General features: G+C 57.3%; 1 protein-coding gene across 4 annotated transcripts in view; it reads right to left on the bottom strand.

The window, feature by feature from the left end:
- Nucleotides 1-2,463: 2,463 nt before the first annotated feature.
- NHEJ1 (non-homologous end joining factor 1) overlaps nt 2,464-27,433 on the bottom strand; it is a 42,143-nt gene continuing 17,173 nt past the window's right edge. For 3 of the 4 annotated variants that reach the window (XM_036386281.1, XM_054515508.1, XM_054515510.1), the window contains 3 exons: nt 3,560-3,677; nt 3,213-3,316; nt 2,464-2,928 (listed from right to left, as the gene is read on the bottom strand). In XM_036386281.1, coding sequence (XP_036242174.1) covers nt 2,575-2,928; nt 3,213-3,316; nt 3,560-3,677 — 576 coding nt within the window. In that variant the 3' untranslated portion in view covers nt 2,464-2,574. Of the gene's footprint in view, nt 2,933-3,212; nt 3,317-3,559; nt 3,678-27,433 lie in introns of all 4 variants that reach the window. The other variant, XM_054515509.1, reaches the window with a different exon arrangement.

Below are 27,433 nucleotides of genomic sequence, written 5' to 3'. Positions count from 1 at the left end.
TTTCCTCTGCCCTTCGGCTGTCCCCAGCAGGCATCGCACTGTCCCTGCCCCAGCAGCAGTGCAGCATCCCGCCCGCCCCTTGCTGGGCTCCCAGGGCTGCCCGGAGCTGGGCGCTGCGCAGGGACGCGCGGCGGAGCCGAGCCAGGCAGTCTAGGTGGTGCTATTTCTCTATTTTTGCACTGCACGGGTTTGGGATTTTCCTCTCCCTATTCGCTGCCTTGGTCGTCTTCTTCTCTCTCTCTCTCCCTCTCTCTCTCTCTCTTTTTTTTTTTCTTTTCCTTTTCTAAAAATACTTGACAGCGATTGAAAGGTCCCTTTAATCGAGGCCACAGAGCCCTTATTAAGGGCACGGGTCGGGGTGCTGGGCCGTGCCCAGCATAACGGCTTCATTAAACCCTGCGAAAACTAATATTTATGGAATCAAATTTATGGAGGCCGAGGCCGAACTTGTGGCCTTTAATGTGTGTCGGGAGCTCAAATCCAGCTGGCTCCAGGGAGGAGGGGGTGGGGACAGTGAAGGAGACCCCAGCAGGACAGCATGGGACAATGTGTAGTGACATTCCCTGGAGCTGGCAACAAGCTGGGCCAGGGAGGAACCAGTGGCCCCAGGCTGGAGTCCTGAGGGCCACGGTCCCTGCGGTTCCCTGGGGGACATTGGCAAAGCTCTTTTTCCTACTGTCTTCCCTCTTCTGCTTTTATTTACCCCCCATCCATGCTCCCACATCCCCACCTCCCCTTTCCTTGGGAGAGAAGTGAATGGAACAAGATCTGTCCCTGCAGCAGGTCTTTAGGGCTGCTGGACACTCCACAGAGACTTTGCAGCTGGACAGGGCTCACGAGCAACCTCTCTGCAGCATCCCTGGGACTGGCTCCCCTGAGCTGAGCACCCCAGGGAGAAGCAGAGACACAGTAATTCACAGGAATGACCCAGGGATGCAGGTGCTGGTTTGCACCACCCACTCCTCCCCTACAGAGTCCACCAGCCTCTGCCACAGCCAGGTTGGCATTGTTTCAGCCCTGCCTCTCCCTGTGATGTCTCCTCAGACCCAAAGGGGATAGACAGATGCCCTCACTGGGGTGATAAGCACTCCTCCTGAACATGGGGGAGCAGCACAAACCCCAGAGCCAGCACAGAGCTGAGGGATGAGGCTCACAACAGAGCAGCTCCTGCACCAGAGATGGAGTCCATATGGATGGAGCAGGGCTTGCACCAGGGACAACCAGGTGCCAGAAGATACAGGAAACTGTTAAGCTGCTAAGCTCCTGCTGCCCTGGTCCTACCCTTCGGCAGGACCCCCCCTGGGGCAAGTGCCCAGCAGGCAGACTCAAAGCTGCCAAGATGTGATGTTTGCAGATGGGAAAATGCAGGATACATAAGCTACGGCAGTCGGCACGAGCTCCCCATCCCATGGATTTCCCTTCCCACCACCCACCCTGCCCTGCATGCTGCTCCCTCAGAAAGGAAATATAAAAAGCCACTGGTTGCACTCGCCCTGGGACTGGTGGGCTGTGGCCCAGCAAAGGCCCTTTCATTCCCCTCCACAGACACAGGGACTGCTCCGGATGTTTTTGTTTCCCCCTTGCTGCCCAGGAGAGCAGGCAGCATGCCTGCAGCTGGCCCAGCCCCAGGGACCAGGGCAGCTGGGGGCATGGATCCCTGTCCCAGGAGGGCAGCACCCCTGGCTGCAGCCTGCCTGCTGCCTGGCTCTCTGCCTGCTGTTTTCAGACCTGTCCTGGGCACAGGAATGGGATCCCAGACCTGAAAGGAAGCATGTGGACCCAGGGGCTGGAAGAGGAGAGCAGGAGTGGATGGACAGACAGATGGATGGACGGACAGATGGATGGATGGATGATGATGGATGGATGGATGGATGGATGGATGGATGGATGGATGGATGGATGGATGGATGGATGGATGGATGGAGTGTGAAGGGATGGAAGTGGTGTTTTGTGTCCAGGGAGCATCTGTAACATGCTCCAGGGCTGCTCCCAGGCCTGGCAGCTTTCAGTGTGTGTTTTGGTTGTCTCCTGCTCCTTGGAGGCCAAAGCATGGATCAAGCCAGTATCACCTGCCCAATAACTATGGTGGAGGTGCCTGCAAATGCAGTGTGTCCCTCACTCTATCCAGGGCCTTTGCCAGCCTGCTTCTGCAGGCACCAGCACACAGGGTGTGTATCCTGGTATGGGACAAGAACATGGGCTCCAGCCCCCTCAGCTGCATCCCCATGATCTGGGCATCCCCTGGTGCACACCCCAAAACACACACTGCTGCTCAGGGTGAGGCACAGCATGGCTGGGAGCTGTGTGCTGTGCCACAGCAATGAGCTGCTGTCACCTCACTGACCAGAGTCACTGCAAGCCCCTGGGACATCAGGACTGGCCTGAGGGGGACCCAGCAGCACCAAAGGTTACATCCCTTCCTAGACACTACAGGCCTGGTGGGACAGAGCAGGAGAGGGAATCTCACCCAGACACAGCCCTTTATTGAAAACCCACTCAAGAGCAGCCAAACCCCACAGCTCTGCCAGAGCCCCAGCTGTCCCACACCCACTGGCAGCATCCCTCCCACTTCTCTCAGGTCCAGCACTGGCTCTGCCATGAGAGGAAGCTTGAGCAAACTCTGCACCAGGGAAGAGTTAGAAAAGCTGTTTCCTGAAACACTGTTGAAGAAAGGAGCTCCATCTCCCCAACTGGAGACATCCTGGAGACATCCAACTGGAGACACCCATCCATGACATGGGCAGGGTCCACAAGGAGATGCAGAGAAGAGCAGTCAATGCATGGGTTGTCTGCACTGCCTCTCTTGGATGCTGGGGGAAGCAGAGACCTCAGCAGGGTTGGCAGCAATCCTTCAGCTGAAGAGCCCTTTTGCCTTCTTTGGCTTGGCCTTGGCTGCAGGCAGCCGGGGCTTCTGAGCTGGGGAGGAGGCTGGCTGGAAACAAGAGGAGGCAGTGTCAGTTCCACCTTGGGGAGTCATGCAGGATGTGTGCAAGTGTGCAAGCAGTGACATTCCTGTCATCTGTGTTGTGGGAGTGCAAAATATAGATACGTGCAATCACACACTCAGGATGCAGGGGCTAGAATGGGCTAGGAACTAAGCTGAGACTCCTAGCCCATCCTGGATGGGCAGAGTGCTTGGATGAGAGGAGGGAAAGGAGATGTGGGCCCCATCCTGCCTTTGGTACAGAGAGACTTTCTAGAGCTGCACTCACCGAGGTTCTCTCACTGGAAGATGTCGTTTCATCCTCCTGGGATGCAGCAGGTGAATGGGGGTGCTTTGTGGTTTCTGCACTGGGTGCTGTTTCCACATTATCCTCTGGTACCAGAAAAAGATGCAATTTGGGATTGAGATAAGGGAGCATGGGGCATTACCCAAACCCACCCACAGGAACTGTGCTTGGACTGGGAGCCTAGCCCATGGGGGAAAGCAAGGGGGAGACTGTTGCATGGGGTGAGCTGCTCCCGGGGCCACACTTCCCTTACCCCAGGATATGGGGCTCAGCAGTCGAGGGGACAGCTGCACCACATGCCCCCATGCCACAGCCAGGGAGCTCCTCACCAGAGCAATGGCGTTTCCGAGCCTGCTTGAGCTCCTGCTGTGTCACTGCAGTGTAGAGCTGCTGCAGAGCAGAGGCAAACGCCTGCCCTTCTCCCGCACTGCAGATCCGGGGCAGGGTCTGCGGGAGAAAGCACAGGCACCATCACCCTGCCAGGAAATCGCTGCCAGGTCACCCTGCCACAGAGCTGCTGTGGGGCAGAGAGGGGGCTGTGCCCCACTCTGCCTGTCAGGCTACATCTGTTTCACCCCAGAAGTGCAGCAGAGTTTGTGGGAACAGGCAGCTCTGGCACTGGGTGGGATGTGGCTACTCCCAGCTGTGCACACACACACACGTGGACATACAGACACACACACACACACACAGACAGACAGACATACAGACACACACACACACGTGCACACCTCCACACACCCGCTCTTCACATTGAGAGGCAGACTGCAGAGGCTTTTGGGTCCATGAAATGCTGGAGATGAGATCGCTCTGGAAGGGCTGTGGCTGCCCTGCTGGAGCAGCATGGGCTGCAGCTTGTGAGTATGGACAGTGAGCCATGGGCAGGGACATGACCTAGTAAGAGGTAGGAACAGGTAGCCCCTGCCTGCCACCACAGCCTCCAGCACAAGGCATCTCTGGTGGCCCCACAGAAAGTGAAAATGATGTGACAGTGAGATGTGGGATGCCCAGGTTTGCTTCCAGTCTGCCAGAACAGCTCCTGCCTCCCTGCACGCACTTTTATTCCCTCCAGACTTGACATGGGAAGCCCCCCTCCTCCTGCCTGCACCCCTTGCCAGCGGGATGCCATCATTCCTGCTGGGCTCTGCTGATGCACATGAGAGATCTTGGCAGGCTGGGGAAGTGCCACACTCCACTGGGAACATAACATAGCTCACAGTGCTCAAACAAACATGCACAGGGAAAGGGAAATGGGTATGTGCCCTGGATGGGGTGCTGGGGGGGGTGTGTGGGGCACAGCGTGGGCCTACTTGTGCAGGTGAGTGTGCCATGATGACGTGGACAGGGACTGTGTGTGCAGCAGTGTGCACATGAGCATGGCTGATTGTGTGGCTCTGTGTGTGTGTGTGTGTGTGTGTGTGTGTGTCAAAGGTCTGAACACACTAATCTCTGCCCTGCTCCACACCCAGACAGCAGGAGAACAAAGTGTAACAGATAAGGTAGGATCCTCTCCGGGCCAGGAAAATGGGGAGGGGATGGGGACGCTCAGACCCACTCAAGGCCAGAGTCCAAAGCCTGACCCCAACTTCCCAGTGGCAGAATAGGTAGGCTGAGCCCTCCTCACTGCTCCCTGCCAGACAGGGTGGCAGGACAGGGCTGATGCCAGGATGGGTTGGCCACTGCCCAGACAGACACTTTCCATGCAGGTCTCATCTCTTCTGCTGGAGTCACAGGCATGAAAGGCCCTTTGGCAGTAGGAAATGCACTGGCACCTGCTTTTTGACCAGCTGCTATACAGGTCACCTCCTCTGTCCCTGCCCACTGCCACCGGAGGGAGCAATGCTCTGCTGCCAGCATCCCACCAGCGTCCCACCTGCATCCCTGGGACTGATTGGTACTGGGCAAGCACAGCTCTCAATGCCTCAGTGCCCAGCCTCCGAGCTGTCAGCTGTGCTGGCTCATCACAAGGTCCCAGGGAGGAGGAGGAGGGATGCTGAGCACCTCAGGCACCCAAGGATGCTCTTGCCCTGTGTGTCTCACCCCAGAGCCAGGGCTGCACCCAAGGTTGCAAAAGCAGCATCCAAGGCTGGGAAGGTGAGTGCACTTCAAAGGCAGAAGAGGGCCTGGTCACGGGTGGCCAACACAGCCCAGATCAAAGGCACAAGCTGGAGTCATAATTCAGAGAAAAGCAAACAGCAGCTCCCAGGAAAGCCAGGAATGGCAGTGAAGTGAGCAAAGTGTACTAGATAGCACTGTGTGGGTCAGTGCCCCAGGAGGGCAGGAGAGTCCCCTGCAGAGCCAGCCAGCTCTGGGTGCCACTGCTCTGGGTGCTCATCCCCTCTGCCTGCCACCAACGGGTCTGGGGAATGCCAGGGCAATGGGGCAGGCTATGCATCCAGGCGCAGGGTGCTGCCCAATCCCCTCTGCTCCAGCCCACTCAGGATGGCACCTGGGATGTGCCCCAAGCCCCAGGGCTGCCCAGGCTGCTCCACTTCACAGCATTCAAGCAAGGATCTGGGCAGGGCAGCTGCTCACTCAGTGCTCAGCCCCAGATGAGCTGCCCAGATATCCCTGGGGATGGGGCAAACCATCCTTGCAGCCACCCAGCGTCCCCAAGAGCAGCACACACCCCCCCACTGACATGGCACCGTGGGGAGGCACTGGAAGCAGAGTGCCCAGCGCCACCAGGGGGATTGGGCATCCGGGGTGGCACAGGGGTCTGCAGGTGCAGGGCACCTGCTGCCCACGCCTGCGGGAAGGGCTCAGCTCCAGCAAGCCCAGGGTGGAATTTGGGAGTCAGCAGCCACTTCCTGCCGCTGCCCTTCCCAGCGGCTGGAGCCCGCGGGCTCAGGGCCATGGGGTGGCCGGAGCTGGCCCGCGGCGGGTCTGGGAGGCTGTGCTTCACAGCCCCAGAGGGAAATGGGCTATAACCAGAGCTGGAAGCGTTTCCCTGCAGAGCTATGACTCAGCAGGGAGCAGAGCATGCTGTGCCAGCCGCCGGCCACCTGATGGCCCCGAAGGCTGAGAGGGACAATGAAGTGTCCCCTAAAGGGCTCGGTGGGGGGACAAGCCCTGGCTACAGCTGGTTTTCCCCTCCCTCCTTTCCCCACTGCTCCATTCAGAAGCTGAACCCTGCTGCAGACAGCTTGGCCCCACTGCAACATCAGCCCTGGCCTCTGGTGACTTGTTTTTCCCGGATTACCCATCTCCAGGATAAACATGATGTCTGAGGTCCGGGGAGGCACACAGCAGAGAGCTGGCAGCTGGGGGAGTGCTGGCTGGGCTGCTCCACACCACTCCCCAGGCACCAGGGAGCGATGCCTCGGCAGCTGGCATGGCTTGTCTGGCCTGTTATGACTACCTGGACACAAGGCCAAGTGGGCTGCCCCAGTATCAGGAGGGACTCAAGGCTGCGGCAGCAGCACGGGAGACTCCACAGCACACCCTGAACTGCGAGCTGGGGGACGGGGGGGAGCAGTGTGCCCACCAAAGGGGGGCAGGTGCCTGGCATCACACTGAGAGCAAGCCCACGGTGTGGAGGGGCAGCTCAGGGGGAGCTGGGCTGCAGCCCCACTCAGTGACCCCCAACCCAGTGGGCTCTGCAATGGGGCTGCACCCCAGTGCAGAGATGCAGCAGGGTACAAAATCTATCTCCAAGGCATTCTGCATTTCCCCACCCCCTGCCTAGACTCCCGTCTCAAGGGGCCAAAAGGGACAGCAATTTGGATGGTTTCTAGACAGTATGAGCAGAAGGGGCACATCACCCAGCACAGCACCATGCCTCCAGCACAGAAACATCACCTTTGCCTGGCCCAGGATGGGTTTGCAGGCAGGCTGGATCATGCTGGGCCCCCGCAGCACTGCCAAGCACCAGAGTCTAAATCGGTCACGCTCAAAGCTGGGGACTGACCCTTTCATTATCACACCAGACATTCGAAGCGGTTACCAACATTCTTCACTACAAATCCCACATTCCTATTTTTTAATATATTTTTAACTGGAAAACAGAGCGAATGGGGCCTGTTTGGAAATTATAGCCTGGCTGCTGTGGCTTGTATGTCAGATCTGCCCACATTCCCGTGGCCAGCCTCAGCACATGCTCCACAGGGGCACACTTAATAATTCCTGCCGGGGCTGGAGCCAAGGGGTGTGTGCCAAGGGGGAGGATGGCTTCCCCAGGCTGCCCCCACCAGTGGGCTCCATGGAAGCGGCGTGGTGGAGTGACAGACCAGGAGTGGCAGACTGGCTCTCTGGCACCGGGCACGGCCGCTGCCACACTGGCATGGATGAAGTCTGGTGCTGCTGTGGCAGTCCACGGTGGGCAGGGGAAGGGCTCCATGGCTGGTGCATTCACAGGCTGCCCTTGGCACTCTACCCTGCCACAAGCCTTGTGCATGCTCCTGGGAATGGGGCTGGGATGGCTTGCTGGATCTGTGCTGGGCATCTCTGCCCATGGTTATGCCAAGGTCAGTCAGGCTAGGGAGAGGCCCCCTCTGGAATCCAGATAGATGCTCACCCATCCTCTGCCAGCAGCAGAGGATCTGTCTGCAAGAAAATAGATGGAGAGGGTTGAACTGTCCCCTTGCAGCTGGTATCAAGGGCAAGCAAAGGGGCTGCCTATTTCCTGGGATGAAGCAGGCCCCATCAGCCCAGTCTCCTACACTGCAGGTACCCTACACTGACCGCTGATGCCCTTTCCCAGCTTCTCCAGCCCTTAGATCTACTTGCAACCTCCCAAGCCTGCAGCAGTCGCTGGGACACTGCGTACCCCAGAAGCAGGTGGCTAAAGGACCAGCTCTGAGCTCACTCTGTCATTGTCTCCATCCCCCTGTCATACACTTCCAGGGGACAAGCAGCAGCAGCAGCAGCAGCAGCAGCAGAGCTGGCGGTGCTGCCAGCCCGCCCCTGGAGCAGGCAGGGGCAGGATGGCCAGGGCTGCCCAGGCAGGCAGCCAGGCTGAGCACACCTGGAGGAAGTGGCGGTGCCGGCAGGGGAAGGCAGCCGGAGAGCTACTGAGAGGTGAAGGGGTCACCCCGGGGAAGAGCGCGGGTGGTGAGGCCGGGACAGAGGAGCATCCCAGCCCGGCCCATCCCAGCCCAGCCCGGCCCGGCACGGCACGGCACAGCACTCCTCCCAGCACCGTTCTGGCCCTGCTGCCTGCAATGTTTTCCTTTCCCCCTGACTTCAGGGGCCTTTCCAGCGAGCAAATGTCAGGCACATAAAGAGCGGCACTGTGAGCGGAAGATGGAGCGAGAATGCCTGCCCGAGTCCCTCCGTAAGTGCTGTCTCACACTTCATCAAGGCAGCCTTTGCAAGCGAGCCACTCGCTTAACAACCAGCAGTCTATGCTGCCCGGCGACCGCAGCAGCCCCGCCGCTCAATACCCTTTTCTTTTCCCCTTGTGCTGTTTTTGTGGCTTGGGTTACAGCCTTTCTCGCAGACACTGAGCGAGGGCGTGGTGCAGCGGGGGCTCTGCATTGTGCCGCCGCCACGCCGGGAAGGATGCTGGCTCCCCCATGGAGGGAGGGATGCTGCGGGGCTGGATCTGCCCTGCCCACTCACTGTTGCACCCCACAGGGATAAATCCCAGGGAAAGGAGGGCCAGCGGCAGAGCAGAGGTAGGGCAGGAGGCTGCAGCATCCCCTCCCCAGTCATGTGAGGACCAACCACACGGGAACAGCCTGGGGCTTGGCAGAGACCCTGGGGGAGGTGAGTGGTTCCAGCCCCAGTGGGCAGTCCCTACCCCAACCCATTTGGAAAGAGGCCCTCCTGCCATGCTGCCAAGCAAACCCATGGGCATCCAAGCCCTCCCCCTGCCCAAGTGCCAACAAACTCCCTGAAAAAGAGCTGTGCCCAGCACTAGCATTGCCTCCCCACCTGGGCAGTGCTGGAAGATGCTGGGCCTTGCTGTGCAGGGTCTGGTGGCAGCTGCTGGTGGCACTCCCAGCTCCAGCCTGACCGTGGGCATTTGTCCCCCTGTCCAGCAGCCCATGAGGTAACAGCAGGAGAGCCTTTGGGGAAGCTGGCACCAGGTGCCAGTTTGGCAAGGGAGATGGACAAGGAGAATGCCCTGAAGTGTAGCAGGTCCCAGCATGCCAGGACTAAGTGAGGATTTGCCTCCAGGAAGGCAGTCACAGGCTGATAGTACCTATGTCCTTCCCCTCCACCAGGCTGACCCATCACTGACACAGGCTGCCTTCTCCAGGGTCAAGAGCAGAAGACATGGAGACCTGGTGGCCAGCATGCCTCCTCTCCCAGAGTGACAGCTCAGACCCCACTTATCTGTGAAGAAGTTGGGTGGCTCACACTACCTTGTTATTTTAGGCTGACTGGGTGAATATGGACACATCATCCAGGCTTATTATTGTAGGGTTCCTCCGCAAAGTGTGCCAGCTCATGCGGGTTTATTATTGTCTGCCCAGGAAAGCTGGACACACTGCACTGCTCTGTTATTGTAGGGTTGCTCAGGAAGGCCAGCCAGCTCATCCCAGCTTGTTATTATTGCACAGAGCTCATGGGGGGCTGGCCAGGAAACTTCCTGCAAAGTGGGATGATGGAAAGGGAGCCACACCTGGTGAATCACAAGGATGCTGTGTGGTGATAAGGAACAGTGATGGGTGGGATCCAGCACCTCGGCTCCACCCAGCCAGGACAGGCCACTCATTCATGGGCACAAGCACTCATGGGTCCCCTGGGACCTGTGGGGCACTGGGGCTGGCAGAGGCAGCAGGAGTGTGGGTCAGAGCTGGGAACTGGCAAAGCAGCCCTCATACTCCTTGAGAAACAAAATCTGGGGATGACAGGAGAGCAACCATGGAAATACTGCACCCAGTACATCCCTAAACCTGGCACACAAGGGATTAGCTGAGCTAACAGGGCCCAGAGAGGAAGCTGGTGCTGAGCCAGGTGGGATTAGGGGCTTTTAGGGAGAATCTGGGTGTGTTTAGGACCAAGGTTGAGCAGGAGGCACCTGCTCCACCCTTGTGGCTTTGCAGTTCCTCCCAAGCACAGGTGCAGCCATAGGGGCAGCCCCTGGGGATGCTGCCCCATTGTGACCCGAAACTGCAGCAGGAAGCATTTCTGTGTGGGGCAGGGGGGCAGCAGGGCTTACTGCTGAGCTGCCTCGGGCACGTCCCCAGGCACATGGCCCCACCAGGGTTGGGTCCAACATGCCCCAGCAGCCCTGGCACTGCTGCTGGCACAGCCACTGAGTCACCATCACTTCCCTTTGCCCTGTGACAGACCGTGTTTCCCAGGCATGGCAGCCTGCTGGTGTCACCCCAGGCTGTGCCCAGTTGGTACCAGGTGCCCAGATGTCCCACGGGCAGTGCCCAGATGTGCCAGGTGCCCAGGTGTCCCCCCAGTCAGTGCCCAGCTGTTCCAGGTGCCCAGGTGTCCCACGGGCAGTGCCCAGCTGTGCTCAGTGCAGATGTTGGTCCCCGGCCAGGCACCAGGATTGAGTGTCAGGAGAGCTCTCCATGCGCAGCAGCGGCGGCAGGAGGCCAGCCTGCCCTGTGAGCACACAGCCCTTTCATTCATGGCAAAAATAGCCCCCCGGGGTGTGGTCCGGGCTGGAAAAGCCCCCTCCATCGCTGGCCAGCCCATGTTTATTCAATGGGGGGGACACTCTGCCCTCTCCCTGCCCCCCAGCCCTGTGCACCATCTCCCTGCCAGAGTGGCTGCTCTTGGACGTGATTCGCCGGGTCCCCCCTGGCCAAAACACACAGGCTGGGGAGGGGGGGAAGGCAAAACCCTAAAAAGCACTGGGTTTGTCTCCAGGAGGAGCTGCCCATGGTGATGTCATGAGAGTTTGCAAGCGGCCACATGAAAGGGACTTGCTGCCCAGGAAATCCACAGGTCAGTGATCCTTCAGACAAGCCAGCGATTCTTCAGTGGGCCAGGAAGGAAACCTCGAGGAGCCCAAGCCAAGCCTGCCCTTGCCCCAGGGACATAGCTTGCCCCCAAACTCATGGCCCCCCAGGATCCCAAACCCTGCTCCACAATCCCTCTATATCCCCTTCTCAGCAGCTGTAATTCACAGCAGCCCAAACCCTCTGCAAAATGGTACCAACCTCTGCCCTGCAGTCCCTGGGCACCGAGCCTCTCCCCACAGACTACCAACATCCTAACCCCTGCTCTGCAGCCTCCAGAGTCTGGACCTCTGTCCCACAGACCCCAGACCCTTTCCCTCTGCTGGTCTGGGGGCAGCACCCCTTTTTCCATGGTGATCCATCAGGCTGGGTGGGAGTGGCAGGTGATTTAGGGTCAGGCAGCACTGTGACCTGACAGTGGGGATGCAGCAGGGCAGAGGGTTCTCTTTCATAAAGGATTACACTGGGGACAGCTGGGAACACACAGATGCAGCCCCCTCAGGCCCCTCCCCAGGAGTCAGCCAGGTCCTCAGTCTACCCTGGCAGGCATTGCAGACGTGGGCCCTGAAACCAAATCCACTGCCCAGGGCTCCCCTCCCCGTTTTCCATAGGTGTGGGATGCAGTAGCTGGACTAATGAGGAAGATCTGCCTTCCTCCTCCTCCTCCTCCTCCTCCCCATGCAGGATACATGTCTGGCTCACATCCAAGCCCAGGGTTCCAGCTCTGCACACTGGTCTGCTCTGCACATCCAGCCCCTCCATGTTTCCTGTGTCACATGGAAATTGGTGATGGAGCTGCCTTTCCTGCCCCATCACGGGCCACATCCCAGAAGGACCTGAGTGACAGGTGAAGCTCAGGGTTGTGACTTTGTTCCCCCAGCACCTCCCATGCATTATTTGGGAGGCTGCAAACAACCAGGCCGTCCATCTGCAACTTGCCCATGGAGACACTCTTCTGCTCCACTTGCTCCATCTCCCCATCCACAGGCACAAGGTGACAAGACCCTCTGCAACCCCAAAGGTGCCTGGAGAGCAGCACATATCCCAGGCTGGTGCCACAGCATGGGGGGACACTGGCTGGGACATCCTCGATGGAGCAACGGGCACGGGTGTTCCCACAATGTGGTGCTGGGGCTCTCTGAGGCCAGCTGACTGGTGACTGGAACCCACTGCCCCCAGCAGAGAGAGGGTCTTTGCAAAAGAGCCAGCTCTGAGAAGAACACAGCCTGGGACTCCTAGGATGTGGGGCATCTCCATCCTGTAGGTACCCAAATCAGTCCCTGACAGCCCTGGACTCATGGAGGGGACAGGGACGGTGGAAAGGAGATGGGAGCCCCCACATTCAGTGCAAGGCTCTCAGGGCTGTTTCCTCTCCTGTGTTTGCTCCTGCTGTCCCAAAGAGAGGGGACTCAGTCTCTATGACTGTCAATCAGGCACTTTTCACCAGAGCTAAAAATGCACTCGCAGAAGGAAAACAAAATAAAAACACAAAACAAAACAGAGAGGTGAAAAATTCCTTGATATTTCTCTCCTGCAAATCCCCAGAGCCAGCAGAGAGGCGAGAGCCCCCGGAGTTTGTCAAGCAAACACTTTCACACCCTTGGCCACGCTCGGCACGCTGCCGCTGGAATGCCAAATATATATTTAAGCCCTGCTCATCAAAGGAGTCTGTTCGGAGTCGGTTTCGGGCAACGTGCATGTGGGTTTGGCCTGGAGAGAAAACCAGGGATGTGGAGAACATTTCTTGGGGATGGGAGAAGCTCGTGTGCTCACAGACACACACGTGCAAGAGACAGATGACAACCGTGACAACCTTCAAGGCCGTGTGGCCGAGAGGTCGCGGGCTGGGCACGAGATACCTGCCCGCTGTGGCACTCCCCCTTATCAGCGCCTGTCGCATGCTGGGGTGGGGATGTTTAGGCTGGAGGGAGGCCAGCAGCCATTCTGCATTCCAGGACTATAAACTTTGTCAAAGCTAAGCAAGCTCAGCCAACAAAGCCGGGGTCCAGCAGGAAGCAGCACTTTGAGAGAGGGCAAGATTGCAGGGACACAGAGGGCTGCTCAGGGCTGTGCACCTCGCCATGAGGTGATAAGAAACCTTGGCTTGGGGTCAGCACTATGCAATAGGGAGACACAGATAGAGTGCTCCTGTAAGTCCAAGGCTGGAGTTTGCCAGGGTGCCACAGATCCTGCTCTGCTGCCAGCCATCCCACAGGGCATCACTGCTTATCTGAGGCCAAACCATCCCCAGTCCTGTTCTTGGAGGCATCAAGGGCAGGGGGCTGCTGCTCCACAGCTCCTGCTCTCAAACAAGGCTTTGCTGGAACAAGCTGGACACAGCAAGGAGCACTTTGGGAGCACACAGCAAATGGGAGACTCTTTCTGCATGGACCACTCCTGTTCCTCTCTCCTTTACAAGTATTCTCTTGGTTTGTTCCAGACAGCCCAGGGACCTATGCCCATCTCATGGTCAACCTCAGCATCAGAGAGATGGGGAAATCTCTGCCTTCCTCCTCCTCTTTTGTGTGGGGTTGCAAAGCCCCGGTGCTGGCTGTGAGGGCTGAAGGACAGTTCTGGGGAATGCCAAACATGGGTTTGTGGCAGGGCAGGAGCTCCATCTCCAGAGATGGCAGGTTGACCTTTCCCCCCTCTGTCATTGCTCCAGCCAAGAGCAAAGACATTTTAGCCCAAATCTTGTACCTAATCCCAGCTGACAGAGCTGCAGCTTGGGGTCTGGCCATGGGCTGGAGTTGGACAGGGCAGGAGAGATCATTGCCACAAGCAAACAGAGCATGCCAGTGCTGTGAAATCAGGCATTACGCGCCTGTCTCCCGCGGCAGGACCAGCCCGTCAGGCTGCCAGGGACACGCTCTGCTTATGGCAGGGGCAATCCCACCACCGGCAGGGCCTGACCCTGCACAGCCATGTCTCACAAGCTGGGTTCATCTCCAGGTGAGGGGAGGGATTACTGCACCACCACGGTTGGATTTCAGGCACCTGCTGCGAATAAAACACTCTGTCAGGGCACCTCCACCCTTTCAGCCCTCGGAGAGAGGGATGGGGTCCCTGTGGTGCTACCTGGGGGAGCACAGAGGGCTGGGGGAGCTGGGAGCTGTGGCCCCCACCCTGCCCCATGCTGTGCCACTCCACCTGGGCAAGCAGATTTCCCCCTCTTGCTGCAGCCTCTTCCATCTCTGTCCTGCCAGGTTCAGCCACTGCAGCCCAAGTTGCTCACTTCAAGGGCGGGGATCCCAGCCTGTTTTGGGAGATGGTCAGAGCTTCACCACTTCCCCTCGGGCAATGATGAGCAAAGACCTCCTCAGCTCTGACAACTGCTTCTTTTTCCAGCCCCCTACCCACTCATCACCTCACTCTCTCCATTCATGCTTGCCTTGCTCAGAAGGGTTCACCCACCCCTTGCCATCTCCAGACAGCAAAACCGTGCCCTTTGGCTAAATACAGTGTTTTTTAAAAGCCTCACCATTTTCATCCCTATTTTTCTAGGAGTTTTCTTCCATTCAGCACTACCTGTCAGCAGCAGCACTGGAAAACAAGGTAGCAAGGACGTCTGATTCCAGCTGCCCTGTGCTCATGTAAGATCTCATCTGTTTGCAGTCCCTCTCTCCTGCAACACCATCACCCTCCAGTCAAAAAATGGATCTATCTTCAACCTTATTCACAATAACATGCTGCTCAAATATATTGTCTCCTATATGGCACCAAGCTACACAATCCTCCTCAACTTAATCCCCTGCCATCACCATGGCCAGGTCTTTCTGCAGGCTCAGGGGAATAACAAGGGACCTCTACAGACCCACCCTGCACTGCCATCAGCTGCCATCATCTCAAACAGTATCCCAGCTCCTCCAGCAGCCCCAAAGTGGGTAACAGGGTTCCTTCAAATGCCCTGCCTCCAGAAACTGAGGTTGGCAGAGAACCTCTTCAAACACCTGGAAGCTCAAAAGGCAGTTCTTCAATTGACATCAGAGCCAAGGCGAGGACTGGGCTGCTCCTCACTCTGCCCAGGCTGGCTCCTGCAGTTGGTGCCCACAGCCCACTGTCTCCTACCAGGGTACACATCTGCAGCCTCCACCCATGCAGGAGAGCAGGAATCAATTACAGGGCTGGCAGAGGCAGTGCTGCCCCAGGGCTGGCACGTGGCACCAGCTCTGGCGGCCGCAGAGCACGTGGCACAGCACTGGAGGCCCAGATGTGCCACTGGCTCATGGGGAAGAGGCAGGGGAACCACTTGAAAGCCATGGTATGAAAGTGCTGGTAAACCAGGGCCACTCCTCTGCTCCTCTGGCTTCATGTGCTATTTATAGTGCTCTGGGTGCCCACCCTGGGGAAGTTCAACCCCCAGGGTGCAGACTTTTGCCAAGCCAGCCATCTTGTCTGCCATTAATCTCCCCAGACCCCCAGCAAAGTCCTGGACCCTTCTAGTGGCTAAGATGCTCCAGGATGGGCTCCGATCCAGCCCATCACATCAGCACGCTGGAAGGACCAGCCCTCATGCAGTGCTCTCAGATATCCAGCCTGTGCAGCACAAACACATGGATAAGCCCCACTACATCAGTCTGGTGACAAGGAGAGACCCAGCCAAGCCATGGTCACTCCTTGGAACCCCACTGTTAGTAACCCCAGTGGCAGCAGCTGGGGGGGTTAAGATGTCCCCGCTCTCTCCAGGGCTGGGTGGAAAGACTGTGGGGAGGCTCCCATCAAGCTTATAGGCCAGTTTCCTTGTTGAATGCAAGGGTAAGGTCTCACCCTGTGTCTCAGCACCCAACAACTCCTGGACATTGCAAGGGTTTCTTGAGTCTTTGCAGGCAGAGGAGAGCCGAGTTTGTAGTAGGGAAATGTGATTCTGCTAAGCCACACCTCGCAGGGGCTGGGGGAAGGTGAGACATGAGGAAGAGGAGGAAGAGCAGCAGTGCCATGCCCTCAGTGTCTCCCACAGTGCTGGCCCTGCATCCCATCCTCCTGGCAAGCAGTACATCCAGGCATGACTCTGTGCACAATCCCATCTCTGTACCTAACCCCAGCTCTGTCTAACCCCAGCTCTGTGTCTAACCCCAGCTCTGCTGGCACCTGCAGAAGCAAACGTGGCTGCAGCCCAACGCTCACCCCTGTGAGCTGAGGTCTGTGGGCCCCTGGTGTCTCCTGAGGGCTGCAGGATGGGAATGCTGCCCACAGAGCCCAGAGCTGTGCTGTCCCCTGGGGCCGAGGGGCAGGACTGTGCTGATCAGGAGCAGGTGGCAGCTGAAGGTGCTCCCCCAGCCAGTGGCGGAGGAGGAGCTAAATTTATTCCACCAATATGTGGGCAGCGGGAGGGGAGCAGGGGGCTCCTGCAGCCTGTCTGCCCCGTGCTGGCCAGCCCTGTCCCGACACCAGTGACGGCAGCACGGTCCTTTTGGATTGTCTCTTTGGCACCCGCGTGTCCTGATGACTGGCCCTGAGTGGACCCAAGTCCTTCCTCCTCTGACCACAGAAGGGAAAGTTTCCAAATTAAAAACCTAAATCTGGCAACAAGGTGCCCATGGCAGGAACCTTTTAAACTGGCCATTAAAGTTTATAAGTTAGACGGGCACCAGGAGCAAGCGGTGGAGCTGCAAGAAAACAGCCGCCCCTCCTTGAGCAGCCTAACCACGGCTGTCCCCAAAGCCACAGGCCTGACGTCACGGCATGACTTCACCTCCATCACCCACTGCCTGGCCGGCCCCAGCCCCGTGTTTACCCCTGCCCATCCCTGCTGCTGTCCCTCGGAGCCTGCTTTTCCCTTTGAGGTCAGTCAGCAGCCCCAGGGCCTGGCGAGGAAAAGAGTAGAGAGAAGGAAACCAAACCTCAGCGCCCACAAGGCAGGCTGCAAAACACGGAGCCTCAGCAGCCGCACTGTGGGGATGGTGGGCTCTGTCCTCGCTGCCTCTCCCCCAGCTGCACCCCCTCTTCCTGCCTCTAGGCTGCTGGAAAAACTCCTGAAGCCAGAGCTGTTCCCACTGTTATTCTCCCATTTTCCCACAGACAATACATTCTGTACTGTGAGCAAGATGGGCTGGGGGGAGGTATTGGATCCAACTTGTTGACCTATCCTGCCCCAAGATGCCAGGATGCACCACAGGCACCTGAGAGATCCCAGCCTCTATTCCAAGGGGTGAGACGCTATGGAGGGAATGAGTGTCACAGCCTGTCCCCAAGCCCAGACAGGGTACCTGCCTCTGGGTAAAGCACAGCCTGGGGTCTCAGCTAGAGGAGCTTTGGGTGTAGCAGAAACAGAAGCCTTGGGTGTCTGGGCACAGACCAGGCCAGAACCTCTCCCCTCTTCCCTGCCAGCGCAGGAGCACTTCAACTCTAGACCTCCCAAAGAGGAGCCACCAGCCTCGGGGAGGTGTTGCAGGTGCATGTGGGATGCGGGTTTGCCTTACCTAGTGGGGTGGGAGGATGGGCAGGGGGTATAAAACCCTATGGGCAGTGATACTGGAAGAGCCTGAACGACATGCTCAGCTGGGGGACCCATGTTGCCAGAACATGGATGAGAGCCACAAAAGCCACACGGGTTCAGAGGGGGCAAGGCTGGGGGCTGTGCGGTTGCAGGGCTGCCTGTAGCAAGCCCAGGGCACCGGTCAGAACAGGCTGGGAAAGCCACTGTCCCCACTGGCTGCTGTTCCCTGGGAGCCTCCCAGGGCACACGCTGCCCACTGTCACCTCCTGGAGAGGTTTGTGGGTTGCATTTATAGACTCGGCCACAGACCCTGGACCTTATCTCCTGGACCACACAGTGCTGCCCCTGCATCCGGAGCATCTCCGGGAGCGGGAAGTGTCACCGACCCCCTGAGCACCCCGGTGAGTCAGTGCACACAGCCCAGCACTCCCACTGCTCCCCATGGGCACCCAGCAGTGGGGAAACACACACACACACACACACACACACACACACACACACACACACATACACACACACACAAACAGGGCAGCCTCTGCAAACAACTGCTTGTTAAGTTAAAATTAAACTCTGCACAAATATTGACCTTTGGAGGGGACACAAACTCTGCCAATATATTTACCAGCTTTATAAATGGGCCTGACCACAGTGCCCTGTATGCTGAGGTGGAGGAGGTAAGGGCTGCAGAGGTGCCCAAACAAGGTGCATCTCCCCCGTCCCTAAATGGGGCTCTCCCTGAACAATGCCACTGTGCCCCCACACCATTCCCAGTCCCCACTCAAGCCTTTAAGAGGATGGATGGTGGGCATAAGGTTCCACTTTTTCCCTCCAACTTATGGTTTCTTGGGGGAGCAGCCAGCAGCTCACAGAGGACACAGGGGAAGCTCTTGTCACCTGCGGCCTTGTGAAATTGGTCAGCAGAACAGTCCTGGTGCTGCTCCTTATCTTCCAACCCTTCTAGACTTCTGCACTGCCCAAGCATGGCAGGGGCACCCACTGCCAGGCCTAGCTGCCCAGCATTTGGGCAGGTGGCTCTGCCCAAAAGTCTTTGCCTCTCTGTGGAGTGCTCAGCACAGCCTGGAGGGGGGGGGGTTCCCATCTCTCAAGGGAGACCCAGAGCTTGGTTCTTCACCTTGCTTTAGGAGCAGAAGCACCAGTAGCCTGCAGTTGGAGAGAAGGCACATCATCCCTCTCAAACCCACCAGAGCTCTCTGAAGGAACCAGCATGTCCAGCTTAGCATCTGGGGTTTGCATTGCAGAATGGGAAAATACTCAGGATGAGATGTTTCCACAAGAAGGATGGCTAAACCAGTTTGGGTGTCATGGGAGAAGAAGCAAGCTCTTCTCACAGCCTAGGCCTAAGGTAAAACACAGGAGGCAAACTGGAATAAACGGTGGCTTTTGCAGGCAGAGGGTACAAATGGGATGGCATGGGAGGTAAGAGCATTGTCAAGGACATTAGTGCAGTAAGTTGCTGTTGAATAGCTGGGCAATGAAGGAGGACTTGGGAAGCAGCCCCAGCTACTGTGTTAATGCAAGAGGAACACAGCAAGGAGAGGATGACCTGGCACAACCCAAGGAGACCAGGATGGGACCACTGTGTCTGAGGCTGTCACTGACTCTGAATCCTTGGGCTAAGAGGATGACAGGGATGTGAGCACATGGTGTGGCTGAGCCTGCACCAGCGGGGAATGGAGCTCAGCATGTAAGGATGATGGAGGGTGGATTCAGGAGATGGCCCGAGGAGCTGAGTGTGCAGACCCAAGGCCAAACATAGCCAGGAGAAGGGTGCCAAGGGAGTGTGCATGCAGCAGGCACAGCTCCTGCATCCAGTGCATCCAGAGCAGTGCATGCACTGGCTGGGCAGAGGGAGGAAGGCTTGTGCCCATGCTGGCTGCCTGGTGCCTGGCCCCAGGGATGCGGGGAGGAGAGCACGACACATACAGCAGGGGATGCCCAAGTTCCAGCTCTTGGAAATACTGAATAGAGTCTTATTCAGGCTGATGTAAAACACTGTTAAAACACACAAAAATCCTTTGAGTAATGGGCGAGCGGGAAAGAGGCATCTATAATTAACAGTAACTGTTCGAGACGGTCGCTGCCCAGAGACGTGTACTGTGCAAAACCACTTGAAAAGGCCTCGTCTGAAAGGCGAAGCCTGGGGTTTTTCAAGAAGCCCGTCATGTAACGATCCTGGCCCTTCCAAAATAATTCTGCCATATTAAAAAAACCCAAAACCTCAGCTTAATCACCCTGCAGCACTGGGACTGGAGAGCTCTGAGAGGAGGGGAAGGGAAGCACAACCGGCTTCCAATTAGAGCCTCATTAGAAAGGAAAGCTGGGGAGCTACTAGAGAGCTGGCCAGGAGTGAGCGGAGCCAGATGCCTGGAGACCCACTGCTGGAGGGGTGTCCTCAGCACCCCTGCCCCTTCCCCTCTTCCTCCTCAGTGGGTTCTCTGAGACTCCATGAGTGACATGGTCCCAGCTGTGGGCACTTGACCTGAGCAGAAGAAGAGGTTGCTGTAGTTGCATACCTAAAAAGCTGTGATGGAAACCTTGGCCCTAACACATAGTAGAGTTTGGGGATGTTCATGGAGCTGGACAGGGAACACTAGGGATGGGAGAAAGGGGAACTGGGGCTAGAAGGATACTGCAGCTGGAGAGGGAAAGTGAAACAGGGTCTGTGGGCTTCACTGCCTCCTCCCACCCTCAGAGGCACAGAGCCAGGCCAGAGACTGCCCCAGCCTGGAAGTCCCTGTGACACCAGATGCAGCTTCCATTTATGGCAAAACTGCAGGGGGAAGGTGACAGTCCTGCTATGAGCATGTACCTTCTCCTGCCCTGCAAGCACACCCTGCTGCCTTCCCTCCCACCTGGGGTCCCTGACCCCTCCCATATAGACCAGTCCTAGTGCCCAGTGTGCTGCAGCCCCACGATGATGAGTGCAGTGGCTACAGACACTCACTGAAGTGCCAAAGTCCAGGCAGGTCAGAGTGAATGCCAGAGCATCATCACCCACAGCACAGGTTCATCCACAATATCCATCCCAGCGTGGTTGCTTCATCACTCTGGCTTTAATTGTGCCCACCAGCTCTGCCTGCCTAGGCCAGAGCAGTAGGCATCTCCTTGCCTGCCTGCAGCCTGGCTCCAGGGCTGTCCAGGCAGGAGGCACACTGCCCAGAGCAGCCTTCCCTTCCTATCCCACAGCCTGGGAGCCATCCAACACAAAGTTAATTTCTAACCATGGGTAACCACCAGTGTCCCAGCTGGGATGATTTATCCTCTATCTGCCTGGGTTGGATTTATGAGGCACACATCCCCTAGGCTGTGATAAAGGCCATGTCTGTGCTCCTCCATCCCTGCCTTCCCATAGCCACTCCGTCCAGACTTGCTGCCCACCCCCCCTTTACAAACCCTTCCCCAGCGTGGAAACCTGACAGCCCACAGAAGAACAGTAAACAGCACAGAAAATAGAACATGCTGGAGGCCAAGGAAAGACATGCTGGCCAGGGAAGCCACAAATGGTTACTGCTTTCAGGATCTGTTCAAGAAAAGAGAGTGGGATGTACCCTGGACTCCCACCAGCCCTCAAAAGGGGAGAGGGGAGCTGCTATTAATAGCTGATCCAGGGCACTGCTCACATGCAGCACTGGACTGGATGATGCCACAGCCGTGTTTAGGATGGCTGAGCATCAAGGAGCAGTCCTTGAGGCAGTGCTGGGTGGGAGTGGGCATTTGTCCTGCAAATGGGAATTCACACACAGGATGGAAAATTCCTTGGCCCATCAGTCCAGTGCGAAACCAGGAGAACTGGGGTCCTGAAGTGAGGCCAGATGCTGCTATGTTTGCCCCTGTCAAGTAGCAATAGGTTGTGGGGGTGCTAAGGGGTGCTAAGTGCATGCAGCCCTGCATGCACTTGTCTCAGTGCATCTTCCCCTGCAGACAGTGCTCAAGAGCCCAGCACCTAGAGACAATGTCATGGTGATGCCTCAGATTTGCACTTCAGGCTGCTCTAGGGTTTGGCCACGGTGAAGATGAAGACACATGCCACCCAACTTCTTTTTAAACAAGATCTGAGGCCTCTTCCCTTGGGGGAACACAAGGGGACAAAATCAGCAGTGTTGGGCATCACAGCAGTGCTGGCAGCCTCTGTAGCAGGCCAAAATATGTGTAGAGAGCTGCATGCACCTGGGTGTGTTTTCTGCCCCTCCAGCAGCCAGAAGCCCCTGTGTCAGAAGTCGGATGTGCTGCATGCACTGCAGCAGCTGCAGTTCAGAGCCTTGAACATTGGTGTCCCTGCCCTGAGAGCTGGGATGGCATCACTCTCTGCACCACAGCCAGGGGCTTCCAGTCCCCACAGCCAGCTGTGTGTACAGCCCAACACCAGGCACACAGGCTGGATACTGGCAACCCAGCCATTCAGACTGTGGTCCTGAATTCAGAGCAGTCCCTTGCCAACAGCATCCATCTGGAGAGGGAGCAAAGGGCAGAATGACAGCCCTGGGGTTTGCACATGAGGCTGCAGGAAGCAGGATGGACGAGGCTGAGGCAGCATCCTGGCTCTCAAGGCTGGCACACCAGCCCCAAGCCTTCCCCCAGCCCTCTGCAGCACTGATAGCGGCAGCCCCGGCAAGGGAGAGAAGAGAGCCTTGTTCTGGGGCCAAGACTAAGGCGATTCAGTGCTCTGCTCCCCTGAGGTTTCTCGGGTGAAACCTGGCTCTGTAATGGCTGTGTCTGTAAAATGTATGGAAATGCCCATAAAACCTGTATCAAATGCCATATGGATATATATGGATATATGGAGAGAACTATGAAATTAGGAGCATGCGGGGAATTGGGGCAGGACGGCTCCCTCTGAGCCGTAAAAACACATAAGTAAAAGGCAGGGGAGGCAGCAGCACTGGGAGCTGCACAGACAGGCTGGCACGGAAAGGAGCCAGGGGAAGGGCACCCTGGCTCTCACTGTGCAGCTTTGCTGAGACCTGAGCCCTTGGGAAGCCTCCAGAACAGAGGGACATCTCTGTGGAGCTGCATGGGACAGACCACTGTGCAGGTCTCAGGAAGCCTTGCCGGAGCTTCCCAGAAGCCCAAGCCCTCACTATGGGCAGAGGCAGGAGACCTGGCTGTGGGGAGACCCTGGTGGTACCCCTGAACTTGGAGGCAGCTTGAGGATGAGCTAGCAAAGTGACAAGTGAAAGACAGCAGAGGGGAAATGGATAAAGGTCTTTTCTATGACAACACCCCACAGTGGTGTTGATGTCTGAGAGAACAACTGCTGATCCCAGCTGTAATGAAGAGCCGGCACTGGCTGAGCATGGTTGATGGAGCAGTACCATCACTTCAAGAGCTGAGGTTTAAGTAAAATTTCTGATCTCTCTATCAACAGATTTTGCTGCAAAATCATTAACAAATAGGCAAACAGAGGCCCTTTCTGAGGAGTAAGCAATAAATAATGAGAGGAGGTGTGCTGCAGCCACTGATGCTGTTTGTTCCCCACACTGTGCTGGGCAGCACTCAGCTGGCTCCAGTCCTTCTTGCCTTGCCCCAGCAGGGGCTGGGGAGCTGGGACCCCAGCTCTCTTCTGCTCTTCTGCTCCCACCAAAACCCTTCACTTCTTGTAGCCTTCCTAAAAGAAAAAACAGGCCAAGAACCCCCGAATGTGAAGCCTAACCTCACTCATCTGACCTGATTCATTTGACCTGAGAAAAGTAAGCATGGAGGGACCTCTGCAGCAGGGAGACCAGAGCAAAACCAGCTGCAGGCACACCCCTGCTCCTAACCCACATGGGGCTGATGCTGTAGTGATGGGGGAAGCTCCTTGGCTGCACGACAGCCTGCTCAGCTCCTGCTGCACCACTGACCAGGGTGACAGCACAATGTGAGTACCAGCCCTGCTGCCTTCAAGCACCCCTGTCACAGAGGCTGCAGCCAGGGTGATGCAATGCCAGGGCCGCAGAGATGCAGTGCTGTGGATACACAATGGGACACAGAGGTGCAGTGCTGTGGATGCAGGATGCAGTGCCTGGGACACAGGGGTGCAGTGCTGTGGATGCAGGATGCAGTGCCTGGGACACAGAGGTGCAGTGCTGTGGATGCAGGATGCAGTGCCTGGGACACAGAGGTGCAGTGCTGTGGATGCACAATGGGACACAGAGGTGCAGTGCTGTGGATGCAGGATGCAGTGCCTGGGACACAGGGGTGCAGTGCTGTGGATGCGGGATGCAGTGCCCGGGACACAGAGGTGCAGTGCTGTGGATGTGGGATGCAGTGCCTGGGACACAGAGGTGCAGTGCTGTGGATGCACAATGGGACACAGAGGTGCAGTGCTGTGGATGCAGGATGCAGTGCCTGGGACACAGGGGTGCAGTGCTGTGGATGCAGGATGCAGTGCCTGGGACACAGGGGTGCAGTGCTGTGGATGCAGGATGCAGTGCCCGGGACACAGAGGCGCAGTGCTGTGGATGCGGGATGCAGTGCCCGGGACACAGAGGTGCCGTGCCGGATCCGCAGCCCCGCCGCCGCCGCCCATCAGGCAGGCGGTGACCGGAACCGGGGCGCCATCTGCCGCGTCCCTGTCACCCACCGCGGCCACATCCCCGCGGCTCTGACATCCAGAGCATCCAGTCTGCAGCAGCGTGCCAGTGATGAGGATGCAAATGCCTCCGAACTGTTCCTCCTTTGGGATCCAAGCCCCTAGTGCTGGGGCTGAGGGGGCAGTTTGGGCTGTCCCACAAAATAAATAAAATAAAATAAATAAAGTGGGGGAGGTGGGGAGCCATGCAGGGGAACTTCAGAAGCAAAGCAGCCAGAGTGGGGTGAGAGATGGAGGGGATGGGAGGCACCTGAAATTCTCCTGGCACTCTACTCTGCACCACCAGATGCAGACCCTGCCCAAGGGCTTCCAGAGGCACTGGGCAGCTTTTGTGGGACAAGTTTAGAAGCTTCATCCCTCTTCCCCAATATCCATCAGTGCCTCCCTCCAGCAGCCACAGCTCCCAGGACCACAGAACATGTCTCAGCCAAGCACTGCTGCCAGCAGGGACACCACTGGGAAAGGTTTTAAGGATGTAAGCCTTTTATCCTGGCAGACCTCTGGGATGGAGGATTCTGCAGGCCACCTGCATCCCCTTGGTGAGGCTGGCAGGTCCCTGGGCACAGCAGCCCCTGGGCATGGTTCCTGTGCTCGGCCAGTGCAGTGCAAGGTCACACCCAGGCCTGTGAACCTGGGCAGGCACAGGGGGGACCTTCTAGTCACACAATTACTATATTATGTAGCACTAATAAAAAAAAAAAAAAAAAAAAAGAGGGGGGGGAGAAAGGGCTTGAAGTTTTCTTAATGCCACATAGTAAAGTATTTATAGAAAGCCAGGCGTGAATGGGCTGCTTACAGGCCACACTCCTCCTCGGCGTCAGGATCTCCAGGAATTATTCTGTGCAGTCACATTGTTGTATTCACCCAGAGATTGAGTTTAATTACAGACACGCGGGTGAACAGGCTGTCAGTGTTCCAGCCTCACTGGGGAAAGGGCAACTGAGCTCCCTTTAATGAATGTATTATAAAAAGACCCAAGGTTGAAATAGAGAGGGAGGGAGGGGGACTCACAGAGGCAGCGCTGGGGGCAACAGGGATGGAGGAGAAGGGGCCATGGGGAGATGAGGGGTACCAGGGGAGCCATTGGGGCTCTCTGCACTGGGGAATGGGGCTGGAATGCTGGGGAGAAGTTGGGAACAATTGGACATTGGGGTGTATGGGGCACATGGAGCTGGAGGCACATGGAGCTGGAGGCACAAGGCCCAGATGTGGCCAGAGCAGCTGTCAGGATGCAGGGCCCCAAGCATCCCCTGCACACAGGATGGCAGATCCTCACGGAGACCCAGAGGAACTTCCCAAAGAAAATTGGGGGAGTGGGGAAGACTCCCAACTTATTACAGAGCAGCATATAAACAGAACAAATAAATATAGAGCTAGTTTATTACAAGGCTGGCCAACTCTGGTGGCTGACTGATTACAGGGCAGGCTGCTCCAGAGCTACGCAAACCCAGACCTCAATAAAGGCCAGATTGGAGCTGCCTTTCACTCATTGACAACTCTGGCATGCTCCTGCCATGCTGCTCAGCCCCAGCACACTGCTGGCTGCCCCCACATCCCAACACAAGGCAAGGGGTAAATAAAAGCTTAAACAAGTAGTGAGTAAGTGATGAGCAGGGGCAGGCAGCATCAGCAGCCTTGCAGTCAGGCACTAAAAATACAGTTTATTTTCCTAAGGAGGCAGCAACTTCCAAAACTGTAGATCTGAACAAAAAAAAAATAAAAACAAAGAATAAAATGCCATAAGAATTATAGATCCATGGCGGGGGTGGGGGAAAGACCCGAGAACAAGGAAAGAAAAACACGGTGATGAGTAAGATACACACATGACGTATGTAAATACACCGAGACGGAAATGCATAAGCCTCCTGCACACAGCGGCACACGCAAGCACATGCACAGGCACACGTGCAGGGATGGCTCACGGTGGGGACAGAGCCAGCCCATGCCCTCTCCTCTCCTCTCCTCTCCTCTCCTCTCCTCTCCTCTCCTCTCCTCTCCTCTCCTCTCCTCTCCTCTCCTCTCCCCAGGGCCGAAGGCATTACCCTCTGCACACACACACAGACACCTTTCCAGGGCCTAGGCTGAAAGGGCACTTTGTCTCTTGCTCCACAGCGCTCTCCAGGCTCCCAAGCCACCACCAGTGAGGTGGTGGCTGCTGTCCCTGGGGACTCCCCGCGACCACCTCGGTGCTGAATCCCTGGCGCCTGGCGCAAGCCACGGACCCGCAGTGGGGTGGAGGGTGAGGGCACAGCCCCAGCCAGGCCAGGAGCTTGCTGGCCAGCAGCCGAGGCAGCCCCGTGCCCGGGCAGCTGGCCAGAGCACCAGACCCCAGCGTGCCCGCAGGAGATGAGGGAGGGATGGAGACCGGCACGTCTGTGGGGCTGCAGGTCAGGAGGCTTTAAAGGAGTTGATTTAGTATTGTCCTACCTGCCCTGAAACGGGTACTTGAGCATGGGATGGAGGTTGCCTCAGGTCATCGTTGTGCTGAACAGAGCCGTTGTAGCACAAGGCAGGAGAAAGGGGCTGCTTTGGGATGAGCTGGCTCCCCTGGGCACAGCTGGGTGAGACTGCTGCGGCTCTGCACGTGTCCCATACGCAGCCCTGCTAAGGAGATGCTCTCCCACACATGTGCCCACAGTGAGAGACGAACATCACTGTGACCACCCATACCATCAAAGTCCCTCGGGCAGCTTGGGATCAGTGCATCCTCCGCAAAGCAATAGCCTGGGAGAAGGGAAAGCAGGGAGTCCTGATGCTGGACAGCCTTCCTTGGCAGTTTGCAAGGGTTCTTTCCCTGAAGGCATCACTGTATGCCCCAAGGGACCCCTGCCACCCCCAGCCCTGCACACTGCCCATCCTGCTCCACAGCAAAGCCTGGCCTCAGCACTCTCAGGGAATTTCCATGGGACAAAGCAAAATACAGCAGAGTCCCAAATCTCCTTACATGCTGCACAGGGAATGGCAGCACCTGGGCCATGCCAAGGCACTTGCTATGTCTGCATTTCCTCTGCCCTCACCATCCATCATCACCTGCAGGGGCAGATCTCCTCCCAGGCATGCGGCACACGGTGAGCCTGGGGCCAGCCAGGGCCATCATGTGCCCCCACCTCTGTCCCCCAAGCCCGGGAAGCGGAAAACGGATCTCTGCAAAGGGCAGCTCATGCGGAAGCTGTTCGCATCCCGTAGTGCAGGCTCGGCGGGTGAGGAGCAGGGCAGCTCCCAGGTCGCCAGGTTATCGGATGATAACAAGCTAGCACAGCCCAAGCACGCGACTTCCAGCAATGCAAGGCTGTTTCCTTTGTTT

Source organism: Molothrus ater, chromosome 7 (genome assembly GCF_012460135.2).
Source record: "Molothrus ater isolate BHLD 08-10-18 breed brown headed cowbird chromosome 7, BPBGC_Mater_1.1, whole genome shotgun sequence".
Taxonomy (NCBI): domain Eukaryota; kingdom Metazoa; phylum Chordata; class Aves; order Passeriformes; family Icteridae; genus Molothrus; species Molothrus ater.
Note: the sequence above shows the minus strand (reverse complement) of the source record. Positions and strands in the feature narration are given on the sequence as shown.